This window comes from Silene latifolia, chromosome 10, assembly GCF_048544455.1.
Source record: "Silene latifolia isolate original U9 population chromosome 10, ASM4854445v1, whole genome shotgun sequence".
NCBI classification, from domain to species: Eukaryota; Viridiplantae; Streptophyta; class Magnoliopsida; order Caryophyllales; family Caryophyllaceae; genus Silene; species Silene latifolia.
Window position 1 is genome coordinate 28,207,472 of NC_133535.1, and position 26,721 is coordinate 28,234,192.

The 26,721-nt window shown below is 39.0% G+C and overlaps 1 protein-coding gene across 1 annotated transcript; it reads left to right on the top strand.

Moving 5' to 3' along the window:
* Positions 1–24,404: 24,404 nt before the first annotated feature.
* Positions 24,405–24,905, top strand: LOC141607352 (uncharacterized). Its single transcript, XM_074426702.1, has 3 exons — positions 24,405–24,478; positions 24,576–24,705; positions 24,799–24,905. The coding sequence occupies exons 1-3, from the start codon at positions 24,407–24,409 to the stop codon at positions 24,903–24,905; spliced, it is 309 nt and encodes a 102-aa protein (XP_074282803.1). The 5' UTR covers positions 24,405–24,406.
* The last annotated feature ends 1,816 nt before the right edge of the window (positions 24,906–26,721 follow it).

The window sequence follows — 26,721 nt, forward strand, 5'->3', positions numbered from 1 at the left end:
GCAAATAGAATGCTTATGATGCAAGATGCTAATGTACTTAAGACAATGGAGACAAATACAGCTAACTGACAATGCATTCTTTTCCTAAAATAGACCACAGACACATGACACATCTCATTTCTAGTCCCGTTAATTTTTTTAAAAAACGTGCTATTGAGCATGATCTGGGCAAGGGACATAGTACTCTGGTCCTAGCTTTTTAGGTGTTGTGCCTATTGAACCGTCATTGCTTTGTAAGTCCTTATAACTTTTTTTTTTGTCAGGGTTGTCGTCTAAATGTAGTCAAACATATGCGCGAAGTGTTTACTTATGCCCCTGGTCTTAGCTGAAACTCTTCACTCTATGTTCTGTGGTAACCCCCTGTTACTTCAGGTATTTTTCTGTGTCAGTCACGCATCAGTCACTTAGCTAGCACACCTGTTTTCTTCTCCTTTTTTTTTCTCTTCCGACCTAGAATGAGTCATGATTGTGCCAAAAAATTTTCTTATTTTTTTTGCCTTGGATTTTGAGATTCATATTGTAAAATGAGTTTTGCCCTCTTTACAGTAACAAGCTCGGCTAATTACCCAAAACTAATACTATAGAAATAAATACTTTTGTGACCGTATAAGTGTAGTGTACATCCACCGAATTCTTAGATGCTAAACGAGGGTGATAGATGGAGTGGAGTAGAAGGTTCTATGGTGTTAGAAGACACTGGAGATCTGTGTGCCTCTCTCACTCACCTAAATGAATGAAAGGATCGTTACAAGAGGTATGGAGACAATGTAACTGTGGAATTGACTCGTCTGAGAAATGAAAAAGTGACTAACATCTTGGACCAGCTTTTTTGTCTCCCTTTTTTTTTACTGGAACTTTATTTTGTCTTTTGAATTTTTGAGATTTTTGATACGGGATAAAATTGTAACTTTGGCTGGATTTTTTTTGTCTTGTGAATTTTTGAGACTTTTGACATCGGAGTTGATTGCAAATTTGACTGGAATTTTTGTTTACTTGTGAATGTTTTGAGTCTTTTGAGATTGTAGTTGTATCTATTTGAGATCATAACTTTTCTCTTTGAATATTTGAGAGTCTTGAAACTGGATTTGGATCTGTTTGAACTCGTATCGGTACTTAGACTCACATCTTAAGTTCATTCTAAGGGACTTGTGGTCACCTATCTTGTTTTAAGGGCATGGAGTGTGCGCTCCCGTATTTCACTTGGTAAGTTTGGGCACGAGTGTACTGGGAATATGGTTTTAATGTTTTTGAGCTAGTTTTTTAGCATCAATGGAAAGGGACAGGCAGTTACTATAACGGTTGATCATGTGAGTTTGTGCTCATCTAGTAGTCATTTGAGATATGAGAAATTGATTAATCTGGTAGATAGAGAGTTTTGCTCATTTGGTAACCATACGGAAAATTGACGAATCTGGTAGAAAGATGGAGTCTCCAAACCTATAGGTCACCTAGTTAGAGACACGGCGATCAAGTAATTATCACACCACATGGATGGAAAAGATGGTCAAATGCATGCCCTAGTTCAGGCTTATTCTAAGAGGTCGACTGTGTGGGGTAATATCCGTATAAAACCCTTAAATTTTAGGACTATAACGTATCTTTAACATGTGATTATTGTCATAAAACAAAAATACAAGAAAAACGATAAAGAACAAGAATCAACCTCGGGTCCTTTGTGAATGCGGCCTAAGAACAGAAATCAATGTAGATTTCCTCCTAATCGTTGCACCCAAGACCGTCTGAGACTATGCCCCTTGTGCTAGAAAGTACTCTCTAATTGCCTTGCAATATTGAGAGAGTTGTTGTGAGGTTTTCGATGTGAGATCTAGAATTTCAGAGAAAATTGCCCCGAAACCCTAATTTCGTTGCAAATGAGATGATTAGGGCAAAAGGAGAGTGAGCCTCTCCTTTTGTTTGGTTCGGCCAAACCGAGTACATGGAGGAGGGAGTGGGCTTTCCACTTCCTCCTTATTTTTAACTCGTGGTCCGACTCAAAATGCTAAAATGTATATGACGGTTTTTTTTTATTATAAATCGTCATCGGTTATCGGTTATTAAAATATCAATTAGTAACATGACTCAGTCGATATATTAATACTTGTCCGACAATGACAATATTGTATAATTAATTCAATATACATCAATTAAATATAATCGTTTATATTCAATTTACGAATTAACCGCTTAATTCGTCTTAGCCATTATTATTTAATCCGTATTAAATAATTATCTCAACATCGCATTTGACTAATTATTAGTCAATAACTCCGACTAACTGCTTAGTCATATAAGGCATCAACATGACTGTATTTTCATACCGTCACATCTCTCAAACGTATCCTATAGGTGTGACTTTTAGGGACCATTGATCACCGCCATCGCATATGACAATAACGTCAAACTTATCTAGCAAGCCAACCGTTATTGATAAACGTGGACCAACTGATAATAATACAAAAGTATACCCTTTGATCCTTTTAGAGATTTAAATGTTATTTGCACTAACTGTAGAGGACACCAGCCCCAACAAGCTCCCACTTGTCCGTACAAGTGTATGTGCAATAACGTTATCCGCACTAACTGGAGGACACGGCTCCAACAAACTCTCACTTGTCCGTACAAGTTTATGTGCGATAACCGATTCTCATATTCATTTAAAATTTCTCCCACTCAATGTAAAACAATTTGCAGATCCGGATCCGCAAAGGTCGTATTTTACAATCGATCTGTATCAAGAGTGGTTTCCCCGACTAGAGAGTAACTCAACTGATAAAACGAATTCGTATTCGAGCATGGCCATGCATTTCGATTCTGACTCCTCGAGTGGCCCTGAGAAATATCGAGTACCTGATAAAGGCTGAATATTTCCTTCAACTCGACTCCTGCCGATCTAAGCACAGCATGAAATGGCCCAGAAAAAATCTACTTGGCCCCCTGTTACGGATGACCGTGAGAAAGAAACCAAAGTCACCCAAAATCTGCCTTAGTCTCAAGAGACAGTCGATAGTCAAAAGAATCGACTCTTAGGATCACCATGGAGGTCCTATCCACGACCTGGCACCGAATGTTATAAAACATTTAGGACTCCACGTCGTTGTCACAATTGTGTCCTACGAGATATCCGTATAACTCGCCTCTGTGATTGGTCAGTCAACCGTTTGACTTATGGCTCGTTGAACCCACCATCAACCAACGTCACAAAATAATTGCCGAGTTATCACTCACGTGGGCAATTAAGGACCAAAAATATAATGTTTGTTCAGTTCACTTTGTGGTGTTCAAAAATTGTCGTACAAATCCACATGAAAAAACAAAATATATAAATATCAAAACGATGATGTCGTATAGAGTACAAAAGAGAATGAATCTAATCCATAAAAGAGTACTACAACTCAGGAACACGTTTAATTCCCATGGAATTAACATGCCCTTCATGCTTATCTTGTCGTAATGGTTTAGTGAGAGGATCTGCTATATTATCATCTGTAGCAATCTTTTCTATCACTACCTCCTTTTGCTCCACGTAATCTCGGATTAGATGAGCTTTCCGTTGTACATGTCTAGACTTAGGCTCCTTAGCTTGGAAGATGGCACCTCTATTGTCGCAATAGATGGTGATCGGGTCATTCGAACTAGGCACTACAAATAGTCCTTGTAAGAATTGACGCATCCATATCGCTTCCTTTGCGCCTTCGGACGCGGCATAGTACTCGGACTCGATCGTAGAATCTGCTTTGTAACACTTTGTTTGGAACTCTTCCACTGATCATGCAGCGCCATTAAGAGTAAAAACGAATCCAGACTGAGATTTCGAGTCATCTCGATCCGTTTGGAAGCTAGCATCTGCGTAACCGGTTGCGCATAGCTTTTGTTCGCCTCCATAAGTCAATGCCCAATCTTTAGCCCTCCGTAGGTACTTAAGAATGTTCTTGACAGCCATCCAATGTGATTCACCTGTTTGCTGTTGGAATCGACTTGTCATACTCAATGCATATGCCACGTCCGGACGTGTGCATATCATGGCATACATGATTGATCCTATAGCCGAGGCATAAGGAATCCGTGTTATGCGCTCTTTCTCTTCCGGTGTCTCTGGTGCCTGAGACTTGCTCAAATGCACCCTTGGAGCCATAGGAAGAAACCCCTTTTTGGAGTTAGTCATGCTGAATCTCTCTAGTATCTTGTCTATATAAGACTCCTGACTGAGAGATAACATCCGACGTGATCTATCTCGATAGATACGGATGCCCAAAATTCTTTGTGCCTCACCCAGATCTTTCATCTGGAAATGGTTCTTCAACCATACTTTTACCGAAGTTAAGAGAGGTATGTCATTCCCAATCAGGAGTATGTCATCAACATACAATATTAGGAAGACAATCTTGCTCCCACTCGACTTGATATATAGACATGGTTCCTCGACCGATCGAGTAAATCCATTTTCTTTTATCACTTGGTCGAAACGATGATTCCAACTCCGAGAAGCTTGCTTAAGTCCATAAATGGAACGCTTAAGCTTGCACACTTTCTTAGGATGTTCTGGATCGATGAAACCTTCGGGTTGTACCATGTACAACTCTTCCTCCAGATAACCGTTTAAGAAGGCGGTTTTCACACCCATCTGCCAAATTTCATAGTCATGAAAAGCGGCAATCGCTATGATAATCCGAATGGAACGCAGCATGACTACGGGTGCAAAAATTTCATCGTAGTGTAAACCTGGCACTTGGGTGAAACCTTTAGCAACTAGTCGTGCTTTATAGATATCTTGTTGACCTTCTACAGAATGTTTTATCTTGTAAAGCCATTTGCATTGAAGGGGACGAACCTTAGCAGGCAAGTCAACAAGATCCCATACATTGTTCTCATACATGGAGTCCATCTCGGATTGCATGGCCTCAAGCCATAGCTTTGAGTCGGAACTAGTCATGGCACCTTTATAGGTTGCGGGTTCATTACTCGTTAAGAGTAGAATGTCATCTATGTCATGTTCCTCGACCATACCAATGTATCTGTCCGGAGGAATAGAGACTCTTCCCGACCTCCTAGGTTCCTCAGGAATATTCACCGCAGCCGGGATTGAAGGAACTGGTTCCTCCAATGGTTGCTCGGTATTTGGTTCTGGAATCTCCGACAGCTCGAAGGTTCTATCACTCTTTGCATTCTCGAGAAATTCCTTCTCTAAGAATGTCGCACTAGCCGCAACAAATACACGTTGTTCGGTTGGCGAATAAAAGTAATGACCAAGCGTTCCTTTAGGATAACCTATAAAGTATGTCTTGACCGATCGCGGGCCGAGCTTATCCTCGTGTCTCCACTTGACATAAGCCTCGCAGCCCCAAACCCGTATAAAGGACAAGTTAGGGACCGTTCCCTTCCATAGTTCATATGGAGTCTTGTCAACAGCTTTAGACGGACTTCGGTTAAGTATTAGAGCAAATGACGAGAAGAGCATAACCCCACAATGAGTCAAGCAACACGGTGTGACTCATCATGGATCGAACCATATCAAGTAGTGTTCGATTTCTCCGTTCGGACACACCATTCAACCGAGGTGTTCCGGTGGAGTTAATCGCAAGGCAATCCCACAGTCTTTGAGGTGTTGATCAAACTCGTGAGAAAGATACTCGCCACCACGGTCCGATCGCGTGTGTTTTAATCTTTCTACCCGAGTGGTTTCGTACCCGATTCTGGTATTCCTTGAATTTCTCAAAGGATTCACTTTTGTGCTTCATTAAGTAGACATAGCCATATCTACTTAAATCGTCCGTGAAAGTGATGAAATACCTATAGCCTTCTCGTGCGGTGATTGACATAGGTCCACACACATCCGTATGTATGAGTCCTAATAGGTCAGCAGCGCGCATTCCAACACCTTTGAAGGAAATTCGAGTCATCTTACCAATGAGACATGATTCACACGTGCCAAATGATTGAAAATCAAAGGCCGAGATAGCTCCATTCTGTATGAGCTGTTTACGCGTTTCTCATTAATGTGTCCCATACGACGATGCCATAGATACATTTGATCTATGTCACCAACCTTTAACTTCTTATTCATTACGTGTAATATTTCGGTGGTCTGATCTAAAACATAAATTCCGTTCATGGAGACTGCCTTGCCATAAATCATATCGTGTAATGAGAAAATGCAACTATTATTCTCTAGTACAAATGAAAAACAAAGTTTGTCAAGTGCAGAAACTGAAATAATGTTTTTAGAAAGACTGGGTATATAATAGCAGTTATATAGAAATAACTCAAATCCGCTAGGAAGCTGGATCACATATGTTCCCCTCGAGACGACAGCCACTCGTGCTCCATTCCCGACACGCAGGTCCACCTCACCCTTTACGAGGGGTTCGATGTTTCGAAGGCCCTGCACATGATTACACAGATGAGAACCACAACCAGTATCTAGTACCCAAGTTCCGTAACTTGCGTGGTTAATCTCAATCATATGAATAAAAGAAGAAGAAGAAGAAGAAGACATACCAACATGATTAACGTGACCTGCCTTTATGTCCTCATGGTATACAGGATATGTACGCCTCCAATGCCCAGTCTTGTGGCAATGATGGCATTCCATGTTACCAGTCTTGCTCTTTGTCGTGCCTGATGAGTTGCTCGACTCACCAGGCCCACTCTTACCTGATCCCGACTTCTTAAACTTCGGTTTACTTACCGCTAGGTCTGCCTGAGCTTTGCCCTTACCCTTGCCCTTATTTGACACAACGAGAACATCCTGTTTCAAGCTCCCACTAAACTTCATATCCTTCTCGGTCTGTACGAGAAGGGAGTGTAGTTCATGAGGACTTTTCTTCAAATCATTCATATAGTAATTCGCTCTAAAGAGCGCAAAACCATCGTGGAGTGAATGAAGCATGCGATCAATCATGATGTTCTCGCTGATTTTACAATCAAGCGCCTCCAGTTTCTCGACATTCTCAATCATGCTGAGAATGTGTGGGCTAACCGGTTGGCCCTTCTGGAGTTTCGCCTCAAAGAAGCGAGTGGTATGCTCATAGGTCACGATTCTCGGTGCTTTCGAGAATTCCCTAGTGAGAGTGGTGAAAATCTTGTTTGCACCTTGGGCTATGAAGCGTTTCTGCAAATTGGATTCCATTGCAAAAATGAGCACGTTTTTAATCGCACCCGCTTCCATGACGAAATCGCTATACTTGGCGATCTCGTTAGCTCCAGCCGTGGGGCCTGGGTTTGACGGGATGGGCTCTGTCAGATATTTGAGCTTCCGTCGGCGGCGGCAAAGATTCCGTAATGCAGCCTCCCAGTCCGCGAAGTTTGATCCATCATTCTTTAGTCGAGTAGACTGATTCATCTGATTCATGAAGATCCGAAGCCAGGACTCACGGTCCAATGTGGCACTTGGCATTGGGTCGTTCAAACGGCCAGCCATTATGTTATTAGCAGTTTAAATGATCGTGATCTACACTGAAAAAGAAAGGAAAAACAAAACGAAATAAGCAACTCATCGAGGTGATTTAAGTCTATTTAAAATTCATTTTAACGTGTAGACTCAATGCACTTGCATAATTGATCTCCCTCAAGAATAATACAAGTGATCCCAAGACTCAATTTCCGTAAATTGATAAGCCAACTGTTTAGCTAGTTCTACCGTTAGAACTCTTGGTCGATAGATTTCCGTAAATCCTATCTATAGTCCACCATAATCACAAGATCGTACGAGTGACCATAGTGTTGAGATAAAATAGGTCAATCAGTTCCAACTTACCCGACGTAGAAGGGGTCATATTATGCCTACCGACGAAGAAGGGATTCATTGGAGTTTGACCTATAAAGATTATTCTCAATTTTTGGTTATACGAGGAAGATCCCATCTACTTGGTTTTAATTCATTTTAAGCGAACGAAAAACTAGCATTGCGTGAATGAATTAATTCAGGTGATGGCTTATAAAAACGTGTGATATCTGTATATCATAGAAAACTAATGCGTAACCTCTATATGAGTCAGTTTTCATGCAAATATTAGGTGGTTTGGTTTTAGGCGGAATATGATGCAAACTATCGTTGCGATAAAATAAATAAAAGAATGCAAAACGTAAATAAAAGTCCTAGTGTGGCCTATCCTAGTAAAAAAAAACAAAATACAACTTTGGAATCCACCGTTGGACCCGAGAAGCTTGTCTTGATGTTCCATCTTGATCCATGTAGCGGGAGTGAGCATCCGATTCTCCACCTTTGGTCTTCTCAAAATTACAATTTAAAATTACAAATATAAACCTATTTACATTCTAAATAAAAACTGTAATTACAAGGAAAAACCAAAATGGAGATACAAGATCTCAAAATACAACCAAGACCGTGTTCCATCATTACGGTAACACATTCTACTAAGGCCACACTAAGTTACAACCGTTTGTAAAATTAAATACGTAATTAAAAACATTCAAGGCATTCAAAATAACGATAAATGAAATGCATCAACTAAAATAAAATTTATTCGTGACATAATTCCGTAATTATGTTAAATTTATCCAAACCACCTTTAATGATTAAAATTATGTGACAAAACCGCTTTAATCAACTTAATTTTAATTCATTACAATCCGTTACTTTAAATCGCTTTAAAATAACTAAATGGTACGCGAGTGAACCGTTTCACTATCAAGCAAATGCATAAAATCTGTATTATGCACAAAACATGGCCGAAAAAGAAAAAAAAATAAAATAAAACACGAATTTTTTTTTTTCTTTTTTCTTTTCACGGTTGAACCGTGACAAAACAGCAAATTTTTTTTTTTTTTTTAATTTCCAGCAGCATTGCCGAGACCAAAAAGGAGAAAAAAAAATTTTCAGCAGCTAAACCGTGAGCTACAACAGTCCCAAACAAAAATCGATTTGATAAAACCAGTTGCAAATTAAACCTAATCCGTATAGAAATGAATTTACAATTGATAAAACATAAACATATTGCAATAATAATCATTTATAATAACAATATGCAAAGAACAAATCGAAGACAAAAGACCGTCTGAACAGACGTAAACCGTAGGGCACGGTTTCCAAAGCAAAAAAAAACGAAAACAGCCGAGAAAAAAAACTTTTTGCCGAGACAAAAATAGCAGCCGCACGGTTTTTTTTAATGCAAAATAATTTATCGATTCAAATCGTTTAATGAAAATCAACATGAAAAATTTCTGTGGCCTCGCTCTGATACCACTTGTGGGGTAATATCCGTATAAAACCCTTAAATTTTAGGACTATAACGTATCTTTAACATGTGATTATTGTCATAAAACAAAAATACAAGAAAAACGATAAAGAACAAGAATCAACCTCAGGTCCTTTGTGAATGCGGCCTAAGAACAGAAATCAATGTAGATTTCCTCCTAATCGTTGCACCCAAGACCGTCTGAGACTATGCCCCTTGTGCTAGAAAGTACTCTCTAATTGCCTTGCAATATTGAGAGAGTTGTTGTGAGGTTTTCGATGTGAGATCTAGAATTTCAGAGAAAATTGCCCCGAAACCCTAATTTCTTTGCAAATGAGATGATTAGGGCAAAAGGAGAGTGAGCCTCTCCTTTTGTTTGGTTCGGCCAAACCGAGTACATGGAGGAGGGAGTGGGCTTTCCACTTCCTCCTTATTTTTAACTCGTGGTCCGACTCAAAATGCTAAAATGTATATGACGGTTTTTTTTATTATAAATCGTCATCGGTTATCGGTTATTAAAATATCAATTAGTAACATGACTCAGTCGATATATTAATACTTGTCCGACAATGACAATATTGTATAATTAATTCAATATACATCAATTAAATATAATCGTTTATATTCAATTTACGAATTAACCGCTTAATTTGTCTTAGCCATTATTATTTAATCCGTATTAAATAATTATCTCAACATCGCATTTGACTAATTATTAGTCAATAACTCCGACTAACTGCTTAGTCATATAAGGCATCAACATGACTGTATTTTCATACCGTCACATCTCTCTAACGTATCCTATAGGTGTGACTTTTAGGGACCAGTTGATCACTGCCATCAGTATGACAATAACGTCAAACTTATCTAGCAAGCCAACCGTTATTGATAAACGTGGACCAACTGATAATAATACAAAAGTATACCCTTTGATCCTTTTAGAGATTTAAATGTTATTTGCACTAACTGTAGAGGACACCAGCCCCAACAGACTGATCTAAACTAAAAAGATACGACCTAAAGTACTTCAAGTCTATTCTACTAGTTAAGGGTAAAAAGTAGAACAAGTGACTAATAAAAAATGACATATGCTCTTTGTTTCATTTTTTATGCAACTCAAAAAGCACTAGGATGGTCGTATCTTAATTAGATACTTATGTAAACTAGTGTTTTTTTTTAGGTAATGTCAGGAACACTCGTATGAGATTTTATGACTATAAGAGTGAATTCTCTTATTCTATTGACATGTTTGTTCTTATTCTTAGTTTTTTTTAATATATATATGCAACCAAGAAAGGACTTGGATGGTCCTAATTTAAGCAAATTTTGATGGAAACTACATGTGAGTTGGTATTGTCTAGTCTTCTTGTACCCTTCTTTTGTTCTCAAGCTAGAGTGGCTATTAAAATTAGGGATTTGTTTACTCCTCCCTATCCCAGATCATGACATCTTAGCTTTTAGAAAACGATTTTGTTTTTCTCTTTTATAGTAAACAGGAATGGACCTAATGCTATATGAGGTCTGAATGCAAGTACCTATTTTTTTTTTTTTTTAAAAAAAGGCTTACTTGTTGTGCTATGCTATTATTATACTGTTCAGAATTATGTATGTGAGTCTCACTGCCTAGGATGCATGTTTATTCATCTAATGATTAAATGAACTGAATGCTTGATCCACATAGGACTGATGCAACTACGTAGTAGTTTTTTTTTTTTTTTTTTTTTGTTTTTTTGTTTTTTTTTTAAAAGACTGACGCAAGATGTGATTTGTGTACATGTAAGTATTGCATGCCGTACTGATGAATCGAATGGTAATATGCAAACAGATGCAGAACAAGTATGACAATAGCCTATGGATGACACTGTATGTAGAAGCAAATCAGACCCTATTGTGACCTCCACGACCTGATGCGGGTGTTAGCTCTTAAAGACGGAATGCACACGTTGGACTTTCATTAAATGTGAAGCTTATATGGACACACCAACCAGTGTGTATTATTTCTTTTGTATTAGTTATGGCTATGTGGGATGCAAAACTATACTCAGATGCCAGAAGGAATTCGTGTTTAAAAAAGGGTTTTGATTTTTACAAAAATCGTCATGGTTTCGTTTTAGAAATGGTGATCACGTAAGGTACAAACATTCATACAAGCATTATAACGGGATGCTGAGTGCATTTAAAAGGGTTTTGGTTTAAAGGGTGGGTTGCCATACCGAACAATCAAACCCGAAGTCTGTGCAGAGGCTCGTACCAAACAAGAGTAAGGCCTATCCCTAGTCCATTTCCTCAAGTAGTGAAGGTCCTTGATACAAACAAGAGTAAGCATCATGGTATGGATGACGTCAATCGCTATCCATCCTTAGGCCCAAATAAGAATTAGGACCGTTTAGACGGGATGATTGGTCGAATGGGTTGGGTTGGGCCTAGGAAGGCCGAATAAAACGGTCTAGGAAGACCGAGTTATGAAAACCGACAATTGTCTTGTACAAATTATTCCCTAACCTTGTTCAAGTTTCACCCTTGGCTACACGTAAGTGTATTGTCCCCAGCGGAGTCGCCAAACTGTGGACAACGGGGGGCCCACGGGGGCGCTTGGGAGGAAGAGAACAAGCGTTTGCATTTTGTTGGAGTCCACTACAAGAAAACAAGACAAAGGCGACAGACATGCTACAGTCGCCAATTTGGCGACAGAAAAAAAAAACTCGGGCGACCACTAGCCGTCGCCAATTTGGCGACTATACCTTTTTATCCAAAAATCCGTATAAAATCCAAGGGCGACGCAATATTATCCAATTTGGCGACCGAAAACAGTCGCCAAATTTGGCGACCATTACCCGTCGCCAATTTGGCGACCAAAAACGGTCGCCAATCGTCATTTATTTTTTTTTTTGCCGCTTTCTTCACCCCGTCCCCTTCATTCACTCTATCATCAACTTAAAAAAAAAAAAACGCCCAGAAATCCGACGACCCGACGCCACCACCAATACAACGACCACCGGACGCCACCACTCGCCGCCGCCATCCGCACACTACATCACTACCGACCCTTTGTTTTTAATAAAGGTTTGTTTTCGACTCAAATCGATTTAATTACTTCAATCCTTCATATTTTGTTTAAGTTGTGATGCTTATTTAGTATCTAGTTGTAATTTATACATTAGTGATGCTTATTATTGTATGTAGTTGTAATTTAATTAGCATTTTTGTTAATTAATTTGAGTTAGGGTTAGAAATTGGGGTTTTTGTTAAATTAGTAATCTGATTTGATTAGGGGATGTAATTAAAGGTAGTAACTTAGTTTTAGTAATATTGAAGTAGTATTGTTGAAGGTAGTATAGTTTTATGAAGGTAGTATAATGTTAGGATTGTATAAATTTGCCTTATAATTAACCAAATTAAGTTAGAATGATTTTGTAACACCCCCATACTCCAAGTGCCTTACCAGGACCACTCAGGTATAAGGATACTACCATCTCGGTTGCCCGAGGTACTGAATATCATAAGACAATAAAGAAACGTACTTTTAAAGTAATTATAGATTAAGTGATTACATGTTCAAACCAAAACTAATAAAAGGAATTACAAGGTTCTCATACGGTCTACAGCTAAAACTATCAAAGCTACTAGACTTCGTCTGACACAGCGGAAGACTTCTAACTGCCACGTGATGACTCATCCCAGCTATCCCATACGCGTCATATCACACCCGCTCAATAATCGCTCACCACCCCGAATGGATCACCACAGTTTTTAAAACATTTAAACGGGGTCAATACTAATCACACAATTCAATACATATATCAACAATAAGATAAACAGACAAATTTGAACTGTGACACACACACACACACACACCACCAACTCCCATCGTCTCAATACTCGACCGTCCACCGGACCACCACGCCGGGGGGACCGCAGCCGTTCCCACCTAAGCCCCGCTCATCATACGAGCGATAACCCCGTCCCATTAATGTGCACATCCCCTTTCGTGGCGGGTTCCACGAAGGGCGAAACTAGGGCGTGAGATCACTCCCGCAAGTGACCCCACTCAGCCGAGAACGCATCTCGAGAACCATCAACAAACACAACCACAATCACAATCACAATCACAATCATCATATCAAACAACTAACTACAAAGACATCACCAATATCCCATTATGGGACTAATACTGAGTAGGAAATCCTACCCGGAAAGCACAACACGCAGACGGTATCTACAACAGATCAAAACGGCTCCTCTACGAATTCTCCTCCTATCATATAACACATAAAGACTACACATCACAAACTACACACCAAAACCCCCAATTCCTAAATTAGGGTTTAACCAATCTTAACAAAACATTATAAAAACTATATTAAAAGCTTACCCTCGACGCAAGGAACTCAACGATACGAATAACGACAAGAACTGACCGACTGAACTCCGGGAATTACTAAGGATGCGATTAGGAAGATGAACTGGTTGCTTTCTCTCTTAAACAGGGTTTTAGGTTTTGTAAAAGTGATTTAAAACAATGACGACTATGTTTAAATACCTTAATCGCATAATTAACAAAACCCGAGAAAACTCCCCGTAAAAACCGGACACTCGATCGAGTACCCAAGGTACTCGATCGAGTACCCCTTACTCGATCGAGTACCCCTTACTCGATCGAGTACCCCACTACTCGATCGAGTACCCAACAGTCGAAACTATTTTATCTCTCAACTTACCCTTACTCGACAGAGTAAGGGCTACTCGATAGAGTACCCCAAGACTTATAAATACGGAGTATTACAGTCTTCCCTCCTTAAAAGGAACTTCGTCCCCGAAGTTCAACCCATACATAAAAACAACCATACTGACTCGACCAAGACACAACAACTTAGCTAGGGACTCAAGAACTCGACCGAACATAGAACATGAACTCTTAACACCCACTCCACCAACTATGTTTACTTCCACAACATGACTCACTATATCGTATCTACCCCATATATATCTCTCACGACACCAACTCCATACATAACCAACTACCATCCTCTAATGCTGCTAGCTCCATAATATCATCAACTATCAAATCCAATACCAAGACACTCATAGACATCAAACGGGATGTTACATTCTACCACCCTTAAAAAGGAACTTCGTCCTCGAAGTTTACTCACACTCGTAACCTCATCATCCAACTGTCAATACTAGCGAAATATTCTCACACTCCTAAACATCACGCTACTACAAGCATGGTCATGACCTTTAATAAAATCACCCACAACACGAATCGATCTTTTATTCTACATCAAGATTCAACTTCCGAATATATTACCATATGTACAACCATCAAAACCTGTTTTATCGCATCCTACTCCTCTTAAGACAAATGTTACGTCCTCGTAACTCACTAATACCAAACCATATCTATATCTCATTACCCTCTGTACCACCACATGTCAAAGATAACCGTCTATAAACCAAACACTCACCATTCTTATATCCAAGGCTCCCATACATAAACATTTCCCATTCCTCAACTCATTCGGCAGCGCACCTAACCTATACCATAAACTCGTAGCAAATCACCATACCCACTCTTCATTATTACTGCCAAACAACATACCTCTCTACGTAAGGCACTTATCTCCCCGAAGCATAACTCACGGTCCGCACTCGTTACGTACACGCACACTAGATCCTCAAGTTCTTTCTTTCATTACCGCAAAATTCATACACAACTTAACATGACACTAATTTCCCCAACACCCTACACTCACTGTCTCAACAAAAGATTATGAACTACCTGCGCTTCACTCATTACAACACATGTTCCACGAATCATTTTCCATTACCATGTCTACCGATGTCTCATCTGAAAACAAGATCAAAATTACCGTAACAACCTCTCGCAACCGTGTCCCATCAACAGATTATCACTATCCCATGACAACAACGAAACATATACAACTCTATTTCACATCATACTCTACCTCATTCCCAACTTAACCTGGTAAAGAAAACATGAATAAGCAAGACAACTGTCTATCAAAGCCTGTTGACACTCGCAGAGAGCAACATCAAACAAAACAACAATCTATGTATAACTGGTATGTACTTTCGAAACCCGAATCATAATCATTCCGCCTACTCCACCACAACCGGTGACGGCATCACAACACCGCCACCAAAAGCCACACCGTAGTGCGAAAATACCCGCATCACAGCACTATGTACCGTGCCCGGATCACCACCCGAGGCACCACAACCACACCGATAGACATCACAACTGCATACAATTCCCATAAATACTGACTTAGCATAACTTCTCAGACAAGAAAAACTTACTCAAATCCACTTTATTAAATCACCACGCAACATATTATATGGATAAACAGATAAGCATCTCATGAACATCATCTCTACCATTTCACGGAATACACATGTGTTATCAATACACATAAAATTATAACTAGCCATGTCAAATCAATCAAATTATTAGCTTTTTGGATATCATTCAATTAAATTACCGTGTCCAACATATATATTACCGAACATTCATAAAACAATTTTATAATTATCATACCATACCACTTCTTGTGAGGTCAGAACCTCACACAAACATTTACACAAATCACAGACCCGTAATCACAACCAACTAGTCAATCCTGACCACGTAAGTCACCACTCGAAAAAGGTTACTGCGCGCCCGAGTTTAACTCATATGCCCCTCATAACATATTCCCCCATTCGCACAACCATCACTTCCTGCCAAATATAATCACACCTTCACTATTCAACTAATAGCGTCCGCCTCATCTAACCACATCTTATACCCTCTCACAATCATACACAACAATCAGGTCCCTACCAAATCATCCTCTTTAGAATTGCTACCTTTCTAATATTCCATCACTCTTAGCCATTAGTGATAACACCACAATGCCACCGCTGCTCGTATATCAAATCTCTTACACTCATATCAAAATAACATGGTTTTTCTACCATTTTTGGTTAACATTGCAAATAACGAACATCAAACCCATCCACAAAATTACCTCAACATTATTCCCAATGCTATCTTATTTGTATTGTCATCCAACTCTCCACCAAATATCTCGTATCGTGCCAATACTCCACCAACTTCTTACTCCCTTAATTCCTCGAAACTCATTACCAATCATGTTGCCCTGAAACTCCTATATAACCTTTAGCTAACATCCTCGTGATACCATCACATATTTCGATGATTTCTTATCTTTATATTACATAGCTCCGGTGAACATTTTCCTCAGCTTCCTTTTATCCTTCTTTTCTCTTTACACTCAATAATACCAATTAATAGTTCAACTCCATATTCCTTCTAGCTAACTCTTTAGAAATCTGGTTACCCCTTCGTTGCTCCAAAACTTAATTCCATTATTTTCTACCGACATCATCTCACTCTTTCTTACCATGGATCTTCTCTTATTATGCTATCACTCATACTTGCCACTAATCTATCCATAGAACCAACGTTTAATGTTCAAACAATTGCATCTCCCTTTTTACATCTCTAGAAATCAGAATTCATTTAATACCGTTAATTACCCAAGGAAATCACACAGTAGTTTCATCTTTTAATAAACCAAACCTCCCAAACTCACTCACTGTCCACAAATACACCTCGCGATATGTCTCCACAAAGTTCACTATATATTACTCTTCTCAACCCCTTTAAACGAACTTTCACTACATAAATCCATAACCCACACGACTCCTAACCATTTCCCTCCTTAACTCTTTACACATCTCAAGCTGCCACTATCCACATTCTTACTTTCAATCTTTTCATTCTCACGTTCATTATACTCACATCATCCCTTGCCTATATTCACTTATTTTTACATTACTCAACACACAATCATATCACTCATCCCGTCTCGCAAAACGTGCGCCATGCCTCAATAAACTATACCTATCTTCCTTTTCTTTTTCCACCATCTATCATAATCACATATAACTCATGTCCTCCCCACCGAACTCATACTCATCATAGTGCCACTCTTTACATCATAAGATTGGGTAACTTACGCTTCAGGACCAACACATACGTGAAACAATGCATAAAGAAGTAATACAACACCTTTGAATTAAACATAATATGCAACGAATGTCAAAAGACAAACATATGACCCGAAATACGCATATGACCTGCACAGACCCCCACTCGATCGAGTACCAGAACCTACTCGATCGAGTTGAGGCTACTCGATCGAGTGCCCAACATGCTCGATCGAGTGCCCCGACTCCAGAACCCAAACAGACCTTCTGATCTCTGACTTACTCGACCGAGTAGCCCGGCTACTCGATCGAGTGACCCCCTACTCGATCGAGTGCCCGAGGTACTCGATCGAGTGCCCAAAAACACGATTCTGGTCAAAATAACGACAAGTACCCACTCGATCGAATCAAACCCACTCGATCGAGTCAAACCCACTCGATCGAGTCATGCAGACTCGTGAATACTACCCGAATGTTATCTCACATACCCTAACGTACTATGCATTCATTATTATTTCAACATTATGATTACAACTACGCATTCAAATCTGCGCGACTCCTCATACAATTAACAAAATAATCTACTTCGTGTTATCAAGTGCCACGTTATAAACAACCATCATGCTTTTCATCCAATTCGTTATATAAAACACATATCATTGAACCTCTATTCTTCATGTTATACTTACCAAAAGCCAAACATTACCATCTATCATGTTCATATAACATTCAACTTTCAATCATGTATTACCCGCATGTTTTAAATTTTCATAACTTTTCATAACACAAACCACACCCATACACTACAAATCCTATTTCCATGTTGCTAATACAACAACATTACAAATCCACTTCATCACACATCATCATATACGAACTACTTTCTTTTTCTACCATATCATTCATCATTCTCATATACTTTTCCAACGATTCCAACCAACATGTCAACCAACTATCATGCAACATGCTTTCAACAAACCATATACAGCACAATTAACATACACATCGCACATATACACACGGACTCCACGTTCCCATACCATGTGACTGGCTTAAGTATCATGGGGCCAAGATTTTGAAGTGAGGGCGCCTACTCACCCAAAACCTAGCATCGGTACCGGGCTCCCATTACACATACACCAGGTTCATTTTATTAGACTCCCTATGTTCATTATGTTCATTTGTTACAAGTTCCAAAATCGTCGCTCTGATACCATTTGTAACACCCCCATACTCCAAGTGCCTTACCAGGACCACTCGGGTATAAGGATACTACCATCTCGGTTGCCCGAGGTATTGAATATCATAAGACAATAAAGAAACGTACTTTTAAAGTAATTATAGATTAAGTGATTACATGTTCAAACCAAAACTAATAAAAGGAATTACAAGGTTCTCATACGGTCTACAGCTAAAACTATCAAAGCTACTAGACTTCGTCGACACGACGGAAGACTTCTAACTGCCACGTGATGACTCATCCCGGCTATCCCATACGCGTCATATCACACTGCTCAATAACCGCTCACCACCCCGAATGGATCACCACAGTTTTTAAAACATTTAAACGGGGTCAATACTAATCACACAATTCAATACATATATCAACAATAAGATAAACAGACAGTGAACGTGACACACACACACACACACACACACCACCAACTCCCATCGTCTCAATCTTGACCGTCCACCGGACCAGCCCACGCGATGGGGACCGCAGCCGTTCCCACCTAAGCCCCGCTCATCGTACGAGCGATAACCCTGTCCCATTAATGTGCACATCCCCTTTCGTGGCGGGTTCCACGAAGGGCGAAACTAGGGCGTGAGATCACTCCCGCAAGTGACCCCACTCAGCCGAGAACGCATCTCGAGAACCATCAACAAACACAACCACAATCACAATCACAATCACAATCATCATATCAAACAACTAACTACAGCACATCACCAATATCCCATTATGGGACTAATACTGAGTAGGAAATCCTACCTGGAAAGCACAACACGCAGACGGTATCTACAGCTGTATCAAAACGGCTCCTCTACGAATTCTCCTCCTATCATACAGTACATAAAGACTACACATCACAAACTACACACCAAAACCCCCAAATCCTAAATTAGGGTTTAACCAATCTTAACAAAACATTATAAAAACTATATTAAAAGTTTACCCTCGACGCAAGGAACTCAACGATACGAATAACGACAAGAACTGACCGACTGAACTCCGGGAATTACTAAGGATGCGATTAGGAAGATGAACTGGTTGCTTTCTCTCTTAAACAGGGTTTTAGGTTTTGTAAAAGTGATTTAAAACAATGACGACTATGTTTAAATACCTTAATCGCATAATTAACAAAACCCGAGAAAACTCCCCGTAAAACCGGACACTCGATCGAGTACCTAAGGTACTCGATCGAGTACCCCCTTACTCGATCGAGTACCCCAGCTACTCGATCGAGTACCCAACAGGTCAGAAACTATTTTATCTCTCAACTTACCCTTACTCGACAGAGTAAGGGCTACTCGATAGAGTACCCCAAGACTTATAAATACGGAGTATTACAGATTTAATTAGCATTTTTGTTAATTAATTTGAGTTAGGGTTAGAAATTAGCATTTTTGACAACTTGTATAATTAACCAAATTAATTAAGTTAGAATGATTTAATTAGCATTTTTGTTAATTAATTAGCATTTTTCTTGATAGAATGAGCATGATGTATAAATTTGTTAAATTAGTAATGTCATTTGATTAGGGGATTGTATAAATTTGCCTTATAATTTTGACAACTTGTTTAATATATAATGACCTAGTACCCGTTCAAGAATTACTCATTAGGAGCAATTCTTGAATAGTCCCCATTTTGGGACTGTCTTTGTACGTTTCAAGTCACTTAGGTAGTAAACACATAGTTGTGATTTTATTAATGAGAAAAGAATTTGGTTGCAAATTTCTCCAATGTTCTCTGAATACATATGTGGAATATGTATCTTTTCCACATTGTGTATTTGGAGAACTAAGGGGAATTGCTGCCGAATTTTTTTCTCATTAATAATTCACAAATGTGTGTTTGCTAGTGACTTGAAACGTACATTGATGGGTTTAGGTTGGAGTGATAAGGACCCAATTGAAATCTTGAAATTAGCATAAAATGGAGGATGAGATAACCATTGCTTTTTTTGTTGAAATTAAATATTATTATTTAAAATGGTTAGTTTGCTATATATTGCTTATAGATTAAAATGAAGAGATCTGAACGTAGCTGGATGTACAAATAAAGAGTAGATAAGAAGAAACGTCCTATCGCTAGATTTGTAAAGGGAGTTCATGGATTTATTGAATTTGCTAGATGTCAAGATTAATATGATTTGGAACAACATAAACTTAGGTGTCCTTGTACTAAATGTAAAAACTTAAAATATTTATTTGACATTGAAGTAGAAGAGCATCTTGTTACAAATGGTTTTTTTCCAAACTACTACAATTGGATCTCCTATGGAGAAAAATATTATCCCGAAGAGCCTCAAATCCAACAAAATGAGAACCCATATAGAGAAATGGTACTTGATGCCTTTCAGTCTAATGATTTCATTAATGACGACCGTGTACCAATGATTGATGAAGAACAACCAAACCCAAGAGCAAAAGCCTTTTTTGACATGCTAAGTGCTTCCGAAAAAACCTTATATGAGGGGAGTAGAATGACATTGTTACAAGTTGCATCCAGGATAGTTTCTTTAAAATGTGAGTATAATATGCCATTTAAAGCCGTTGATAGTATTGCTACGTTGGTTGAGGATGTTATACCCGATAATAATGTTATGACCCGAAATTTCTATAATACCAAGAAAGTGGTCAAAGGTCTTCAACTTCCACATGAAAAGATTGATGCATGTCCTAAAGGATGTATGCTTTTTGGAAAGATGATGCTTTGCTTGACAAATGTAAGAAATGTCAAAGGGATAGATATGAGACAAGTGAAGGAAATATTGTTTTGAAGGGGAAGAAGGGTAATAAAAGGAGTGGAAAGAGAAAGAAACCAATATCAAAAAACACATTAATTTATTTTCCATTAGCTCCTAGACTTCAAAGAATGTATGCCACGAAAAATCTTGCCAACCAAATGAGATGGCACAAAGAAAATCCTCGTACACCAGGAAAGATGTGTCATCCGAGTGACGGGGAGGAGTGGAAGCGTTTTGATAGGTTATATCCCGATTTTGCCGAGGAACCTCGCAATGTGAGACTTGGCTTGTGTACGGATGGGTTTGACCCTTTTGGTCAGTTTGGTAGAAACTACTCGTGATGGCCCGTAATGACCACGCCGTACAACTTACCTCCTTGGCTTTGTCTGAAAAGACAATTTATTTTCCTCTCTTTACTTATTCCCGGTCCTGATAACCCAAAAAACCATCTGGATGTTTATTTACAACCGTTGGTGGAGGAACTGAAGTATTTGTGGGAAGTTGGTGTAGAAACATTTGATGTGTCGAAGAAGCAAAATTTCCAACTAAGAGCTTCATTGTTATGGACTATAAATGATTTTCCCGCATATGGTATGCTATCGGGATGGGCAACCGGGCGAAAGGCATGTCCTTATTGCATGGATAGGAGTAAAGCATTTTATCTTCCTAATTCCAAAAAAATTAGTTGGTTTGATTGTCATAGATGTTTCTTACCGGATGGACATATTCATAGAGAGAACAAGAAATCTTTCTTAAAAGGTAAGGAGGTGCGTGACAATGCTCCGTTCGACTCAAGGGGATGAGATATGGGAGGATGTACGTGATTTGCCAACAACTGTCGATGGGACTGAAGAAGAGTTTAAAGAGTTGAAAAAGAAAAAAATGGTTGGTTTAAAAGAAGTATTTTTGGGAGCTTCCCTCTTGGAAAACAATGTTGATCGGACACAATTTGGATGTGATGCACATAGAGAAGAACTTCTTTGAGTTACTTATTCATACGATTATGGATGTAAAAGGAAAGACACGTGATGATATTAATTCAAGAATAGAATTGAAGAAATTTTGTGATCGTCCTAAACTTCATATTCGTAAGGATGGGGCTAAACCAAAAGCCATATTTACTCTTGACAAAGCTCAAAGAAAGGTATTGTGCGATTGGATAGGAAACTTGAAGTTTCCCGATGGATATGCATCCGATTTGAGCCGTTGTGTTGATTTGAAGGAACTGAAGTTGAAAGGGTTGAAAAGTCATGATTGTCATGTTTTCATGGAGCGCTTATTACCCGTGGCTTTTAAAAATTTACTCCCGACTACGATTTTGGAATGCGATTCTGAGAAATAAGTCAATTTTTTAGAGATTTGTGTTCCTCCACGATATCAGTTGAGGACATGAGTCGTTTAGAGGACCAAATACCAGAAATTTTGTGTAAACTTGAGATGATATTTCCACCTTCTTTTTTCAATTCGATGGAGCATCTACCTATCCATTTGCCATATGAAGCTAAAGTTGGTGGACCCGTCCAATATAGGTGGATGTATCCTTTCGAAAGGTTTCTTAATCATGTGAAGAAAAAAATTGGTAATAAAGCTCGTGTGGAAGGTTCTATATGCAATGCCTACCTAACGGAAGAGATTGCCAATTTTTGCTCTCTTTATTTTGAAAAACATATTGAGACCAAAGCAAAATACTTGAATATTGATGAAGCGGATGAACTAGACACAAGTATACCCAAGTGTTTCCAAATGCGGGATGAAATAGGGTGTTCATCAAATTGGGGAACAAGATTTCTGGATGATAAGGAGTATAACCGTGCCCACCTTTATGTGCTATCTAATTGTGAGGTTTTGGAGCCATATGAAGCTCAATTTGTGACAGATTTCATTAAAGAACACCCTAATGTGAACAGAGAGGATGTTTGGCATAAGCATGAGGATCAATTTCCAGCCTGGTTTCGGAAGCATGTATGTAAGCTAAATATTCAAGATGATGTGATAAGAAGCTTGGCTTTGGGTCCTTCTCGAAAGGTTGTGACGTGGAATCGATATTCAATTAATGGGTTTAAGTTTCAAACATTTGACTATGGCAAAAGTAAGGCTAAATGCAACTACGGCGTTACTATTTCTTCTCTTGATGGCAATGAATATTATGGCATATTAGAGGATATCTTTGAGTTGTGCTACAATGGCCGGGATCGGAGTTATAAAACCGTCTTATTCAAGATTCAATGGAGGGATAATTCCGTAGGTGGACGAGTCCATGATCGTTACAAACTCGTGGAAGTGAATCATACTCGAACCTACTCTCAATATGACCCATTTATACTTGCACAACAAGCTCATCAAGTTTATTTTGCATCTCTTCCGAGCACAAGTAATGATAGACAACAAAAGCAATGGTGGGCCGTTTTTAAAACAAAGGCACGATCGAAGTTGATACATCTTTTTCCAAGAAGAGGTAGTATCGAAACAGTTTTGTCCCAGTTGATCATGATGAAATTATTTATGCAAATGAGATAGAAGCGGAGGAGGAGTTAGAAGAGGAAGAAGAAGAGAATGATAAGGAGAGGGATGAGATAGAAGAGGGGGAAGAAGAAGAAGAGGAGGAGGAAGAGGAAGAAGAAGAAGAAGAAGAAGAAGAAGAAGAAGAAGAAGAAGAAGAAGAAGAAGAAGAAGAAGAAGAAGAAGATGAGGATGATGATGATGATGAGTAAGAGAAGGTATTGAAAGTATACATATCAAAATTTGGAAACAATTATTAGCGTTTTATTTTTTCTTTTATACCTGTTTATTAGGTTTTATTTTTTTGTATCTTATAATAATTATCCTGTAATATTTGCTAACACTTTTTAATCAATTGTAGTACACATGGCTCATGGAGGAGGTAGGCGGCGCGGAGGCTATAGTGAGGGAGGTAGTAGTTCCCGGAGCGGGAGGAGGACGTTGACCGTTCTACTACGGAGGTGAGTGAGGAGGAGGAGGAGGAGGTTGGTGTACCCCGACATACGACGGCGGGATGATCCTTGATCCGAATGGTCTATGGTAATTTTTTATTCATTCTATTTTGTAATTTTTTTATTTAGTAATAAATGACTTTTTTTTAGACATATGTTAATTATACATTATTTTTTATTCCTATATAATTATGTTTTTAACATGTTTGATTTCAGGTTTAGAAGTCAAACAGTTGTTCGTGGTGTGACTAATAGCACCTAAGAGAACATGACACACGGCGTTACTTGTTGGAGTAACGCTAGTGATGAAGATAAGGAGATGTGGTTCAACAACTTCCGGGTATCTATTTATAAAATATATATTATTAAATATAATTTATTTATTCTTTTTACCTTATTATTAATTTGTTTCTCATCTATGTGTTTACTTTTTGTAGCGTGTGTTCTATTGGCCAACCGACCTTGAGCGCCTAGTTTGGCAAAGGTATAATGACATTGGCAAGAAGAGGCTAAGGGACAACATGTATAAGGTGTCTAAGAGGAAGAAGGCGCCATCTTTCATGAAAGGTATTTAGTTTCTTTTAATACCCGTAATTAGTTAAAATTCATTACATATTTTAAAAATATATTAATTAATAATTGTTATTTTATTGATTACAGGTTCGTCATATGAGGAATATACCAAGTACCGGAACAGTCCTGAGTTCAAGGAAGCATCGGCCGGAACAAGATCAACAGAAAAGGAGGAGATAAGGACGCGAAGTTGAGCCTACTCATTATGGAGGGTCTCAATCTTTTCATGATCGTGTGGTGTTAGATGTAAGTTATTTGTCTTAGCTTTTAATTTAATAGTCTTCTAATTTAATTAGTCTCATTAATTATCATGTTTGAGTAACAATTTCCTTGTTTTTTTCCTAAGACCAAGAAGAATAAGGGTAAGGTACCCACGATTGTTGATCTCTTTGTTGACACTCACGCAAAGAAGACAAGCAAGGGCAAGTTGATCTTCGCGAAGGAAAAAGATCAACAATTATATGTAAGTGTCAAAAAATAAAAATTTCTTAGCTTTTTAAAGTATATGTTTTATCAATTTTTAGATAAGTAACCTCTAACCATTAATGTTTTATCAATTTTTTAGGAACAATTCCTTGTCCGTAGGAAGAACAACCCGGAAATTGATGACAATGAGCTATGGTTTGATCTTGTTGAGGGGTTCCAAAGAGGAGATGTGTATGGAGCCGGGTCGGCAAAGGAGATTTTCTACCCTCCTACAAGAAGAAGAGGGTCAATTTTCTCCCAACAACAACCTTATACCCCAAGTGTCGTGAGTGTGCTCCAAGCTCAATTAGCCGCCGGGAGAGCGGGATGCCGAGAGGGAGAGGCGGGATGCCGAGAGAGATCTTTGAAATTCGGAGGATGAAGGAGGAAATGGAACGGATGAACTCCTTCTTCGCCAATTGCAACACTGGGTGGCGCCCGCAACCAAAGGATCCTAGAGATCCTAATTTTGGAGGTGGTAGTGGAGCGGGAGCAAGTTTTCCTGTTATGTAGTTTTTTAGAGAACATGTTATTCCCGGATAATGTTAGATGACCAAAACTCGTAGAACTCGTAGTTGTGTGTATGGAACTTGATTTTCTTTATCAAGTTTGGTTGTGTTGGCTTCCCATGTGTTCTCTGCTGGAAGTGTTGGTTTATTTCCAGGTTTTACGTATTTGGCTAGGTCAAAAACGATTTTTAGGCTAAAAAACATGTAAATTTGGCGACGGATACTTTGGGCATTTGGCGACGGGAAACCGTCGCTAAGTCTCTCGATCATGAATTAATTTTAGGGACATTGGCGACGGAAACATGCATTTGGCGACGGAAATCGATCGCCAAAATGGCGACAAAATCGTCGCCAAAATGGCGACCAAAATCATCGCCAATTATGAAGATATGGAGATGACGTGGATTTTAGGAAAGCGACTAATGGCGTCGCCTTTTTAGCGACTAATGACGATCGCCAATTTTGGCGACAATTTCGGTCGCCCGCCTTAAAAAATTACGTCGCCAAAATTGGCGACGAAGGCCTGTCGCCAAAAGCGACTAAACCTAGCTACGAAGTGCGGGCGACGGGCCTTAGTCGCTTTATTCTTAATGGCGACTGTTCTCAGTCGCCTTATATGGTCGCCAATTACCTTATTTGTTGTAGTGGTCGCCACCAATTTTTATGGGAAATTGGAACCGTTCGAATACCTCGTGTCATGTCAAGACACAAAGTAGTGACATGAACACTAAGCAATCGTTACCCTTAGCATTCTATGTCTAGAATGACTCTCGTGGATACCAATGAACACGGATGTTCACAGAGATCTGGAGTAAGGGGTGAGGGTACGTATTAGGAAGCTCTTTTGATCGAACACCTAATCCCGCCCGCCTCGATAGCGGCCTCTACTAATGATTAGGGACATCATCTATACTCGATATATCGTCGATTATATGCATGCAATGCAACATCCAAGTTTTAATCCTAGCATGTGAAGAATTAACTAAGTCAGTGAACATATAATTTAGCATACAATTGGGTCGAAGTGGGATTTAAT

What these genes read in the sequence shown, in the direction of transcription:
- LOC141607352 (XM_074426702.1), top strand. Translation starts at nt 24,407, where the DNA reads ATGACACACGGCGTTACTTGTTGGAGTAACGCTAGTGATGAAGATAAG. An exon ending in TGTGGTTCAACAACTTCCGG is followed by an intron (nt 24,479 to 24,575) that starts GTATCTATTTAT and finishes TACTTTTTGTAG; the next exon opens with CGTGTGTTCTATTGGCCAAC. An exon ending in GGCGCCATCTTTCATGAAAG is followed by an intron (nt 24,706 to 24,798) that starts GTATTTAGTTTC and finishes TATTGATTACAG; the next exon opens with GTTCGTCATATGAGGAATAT.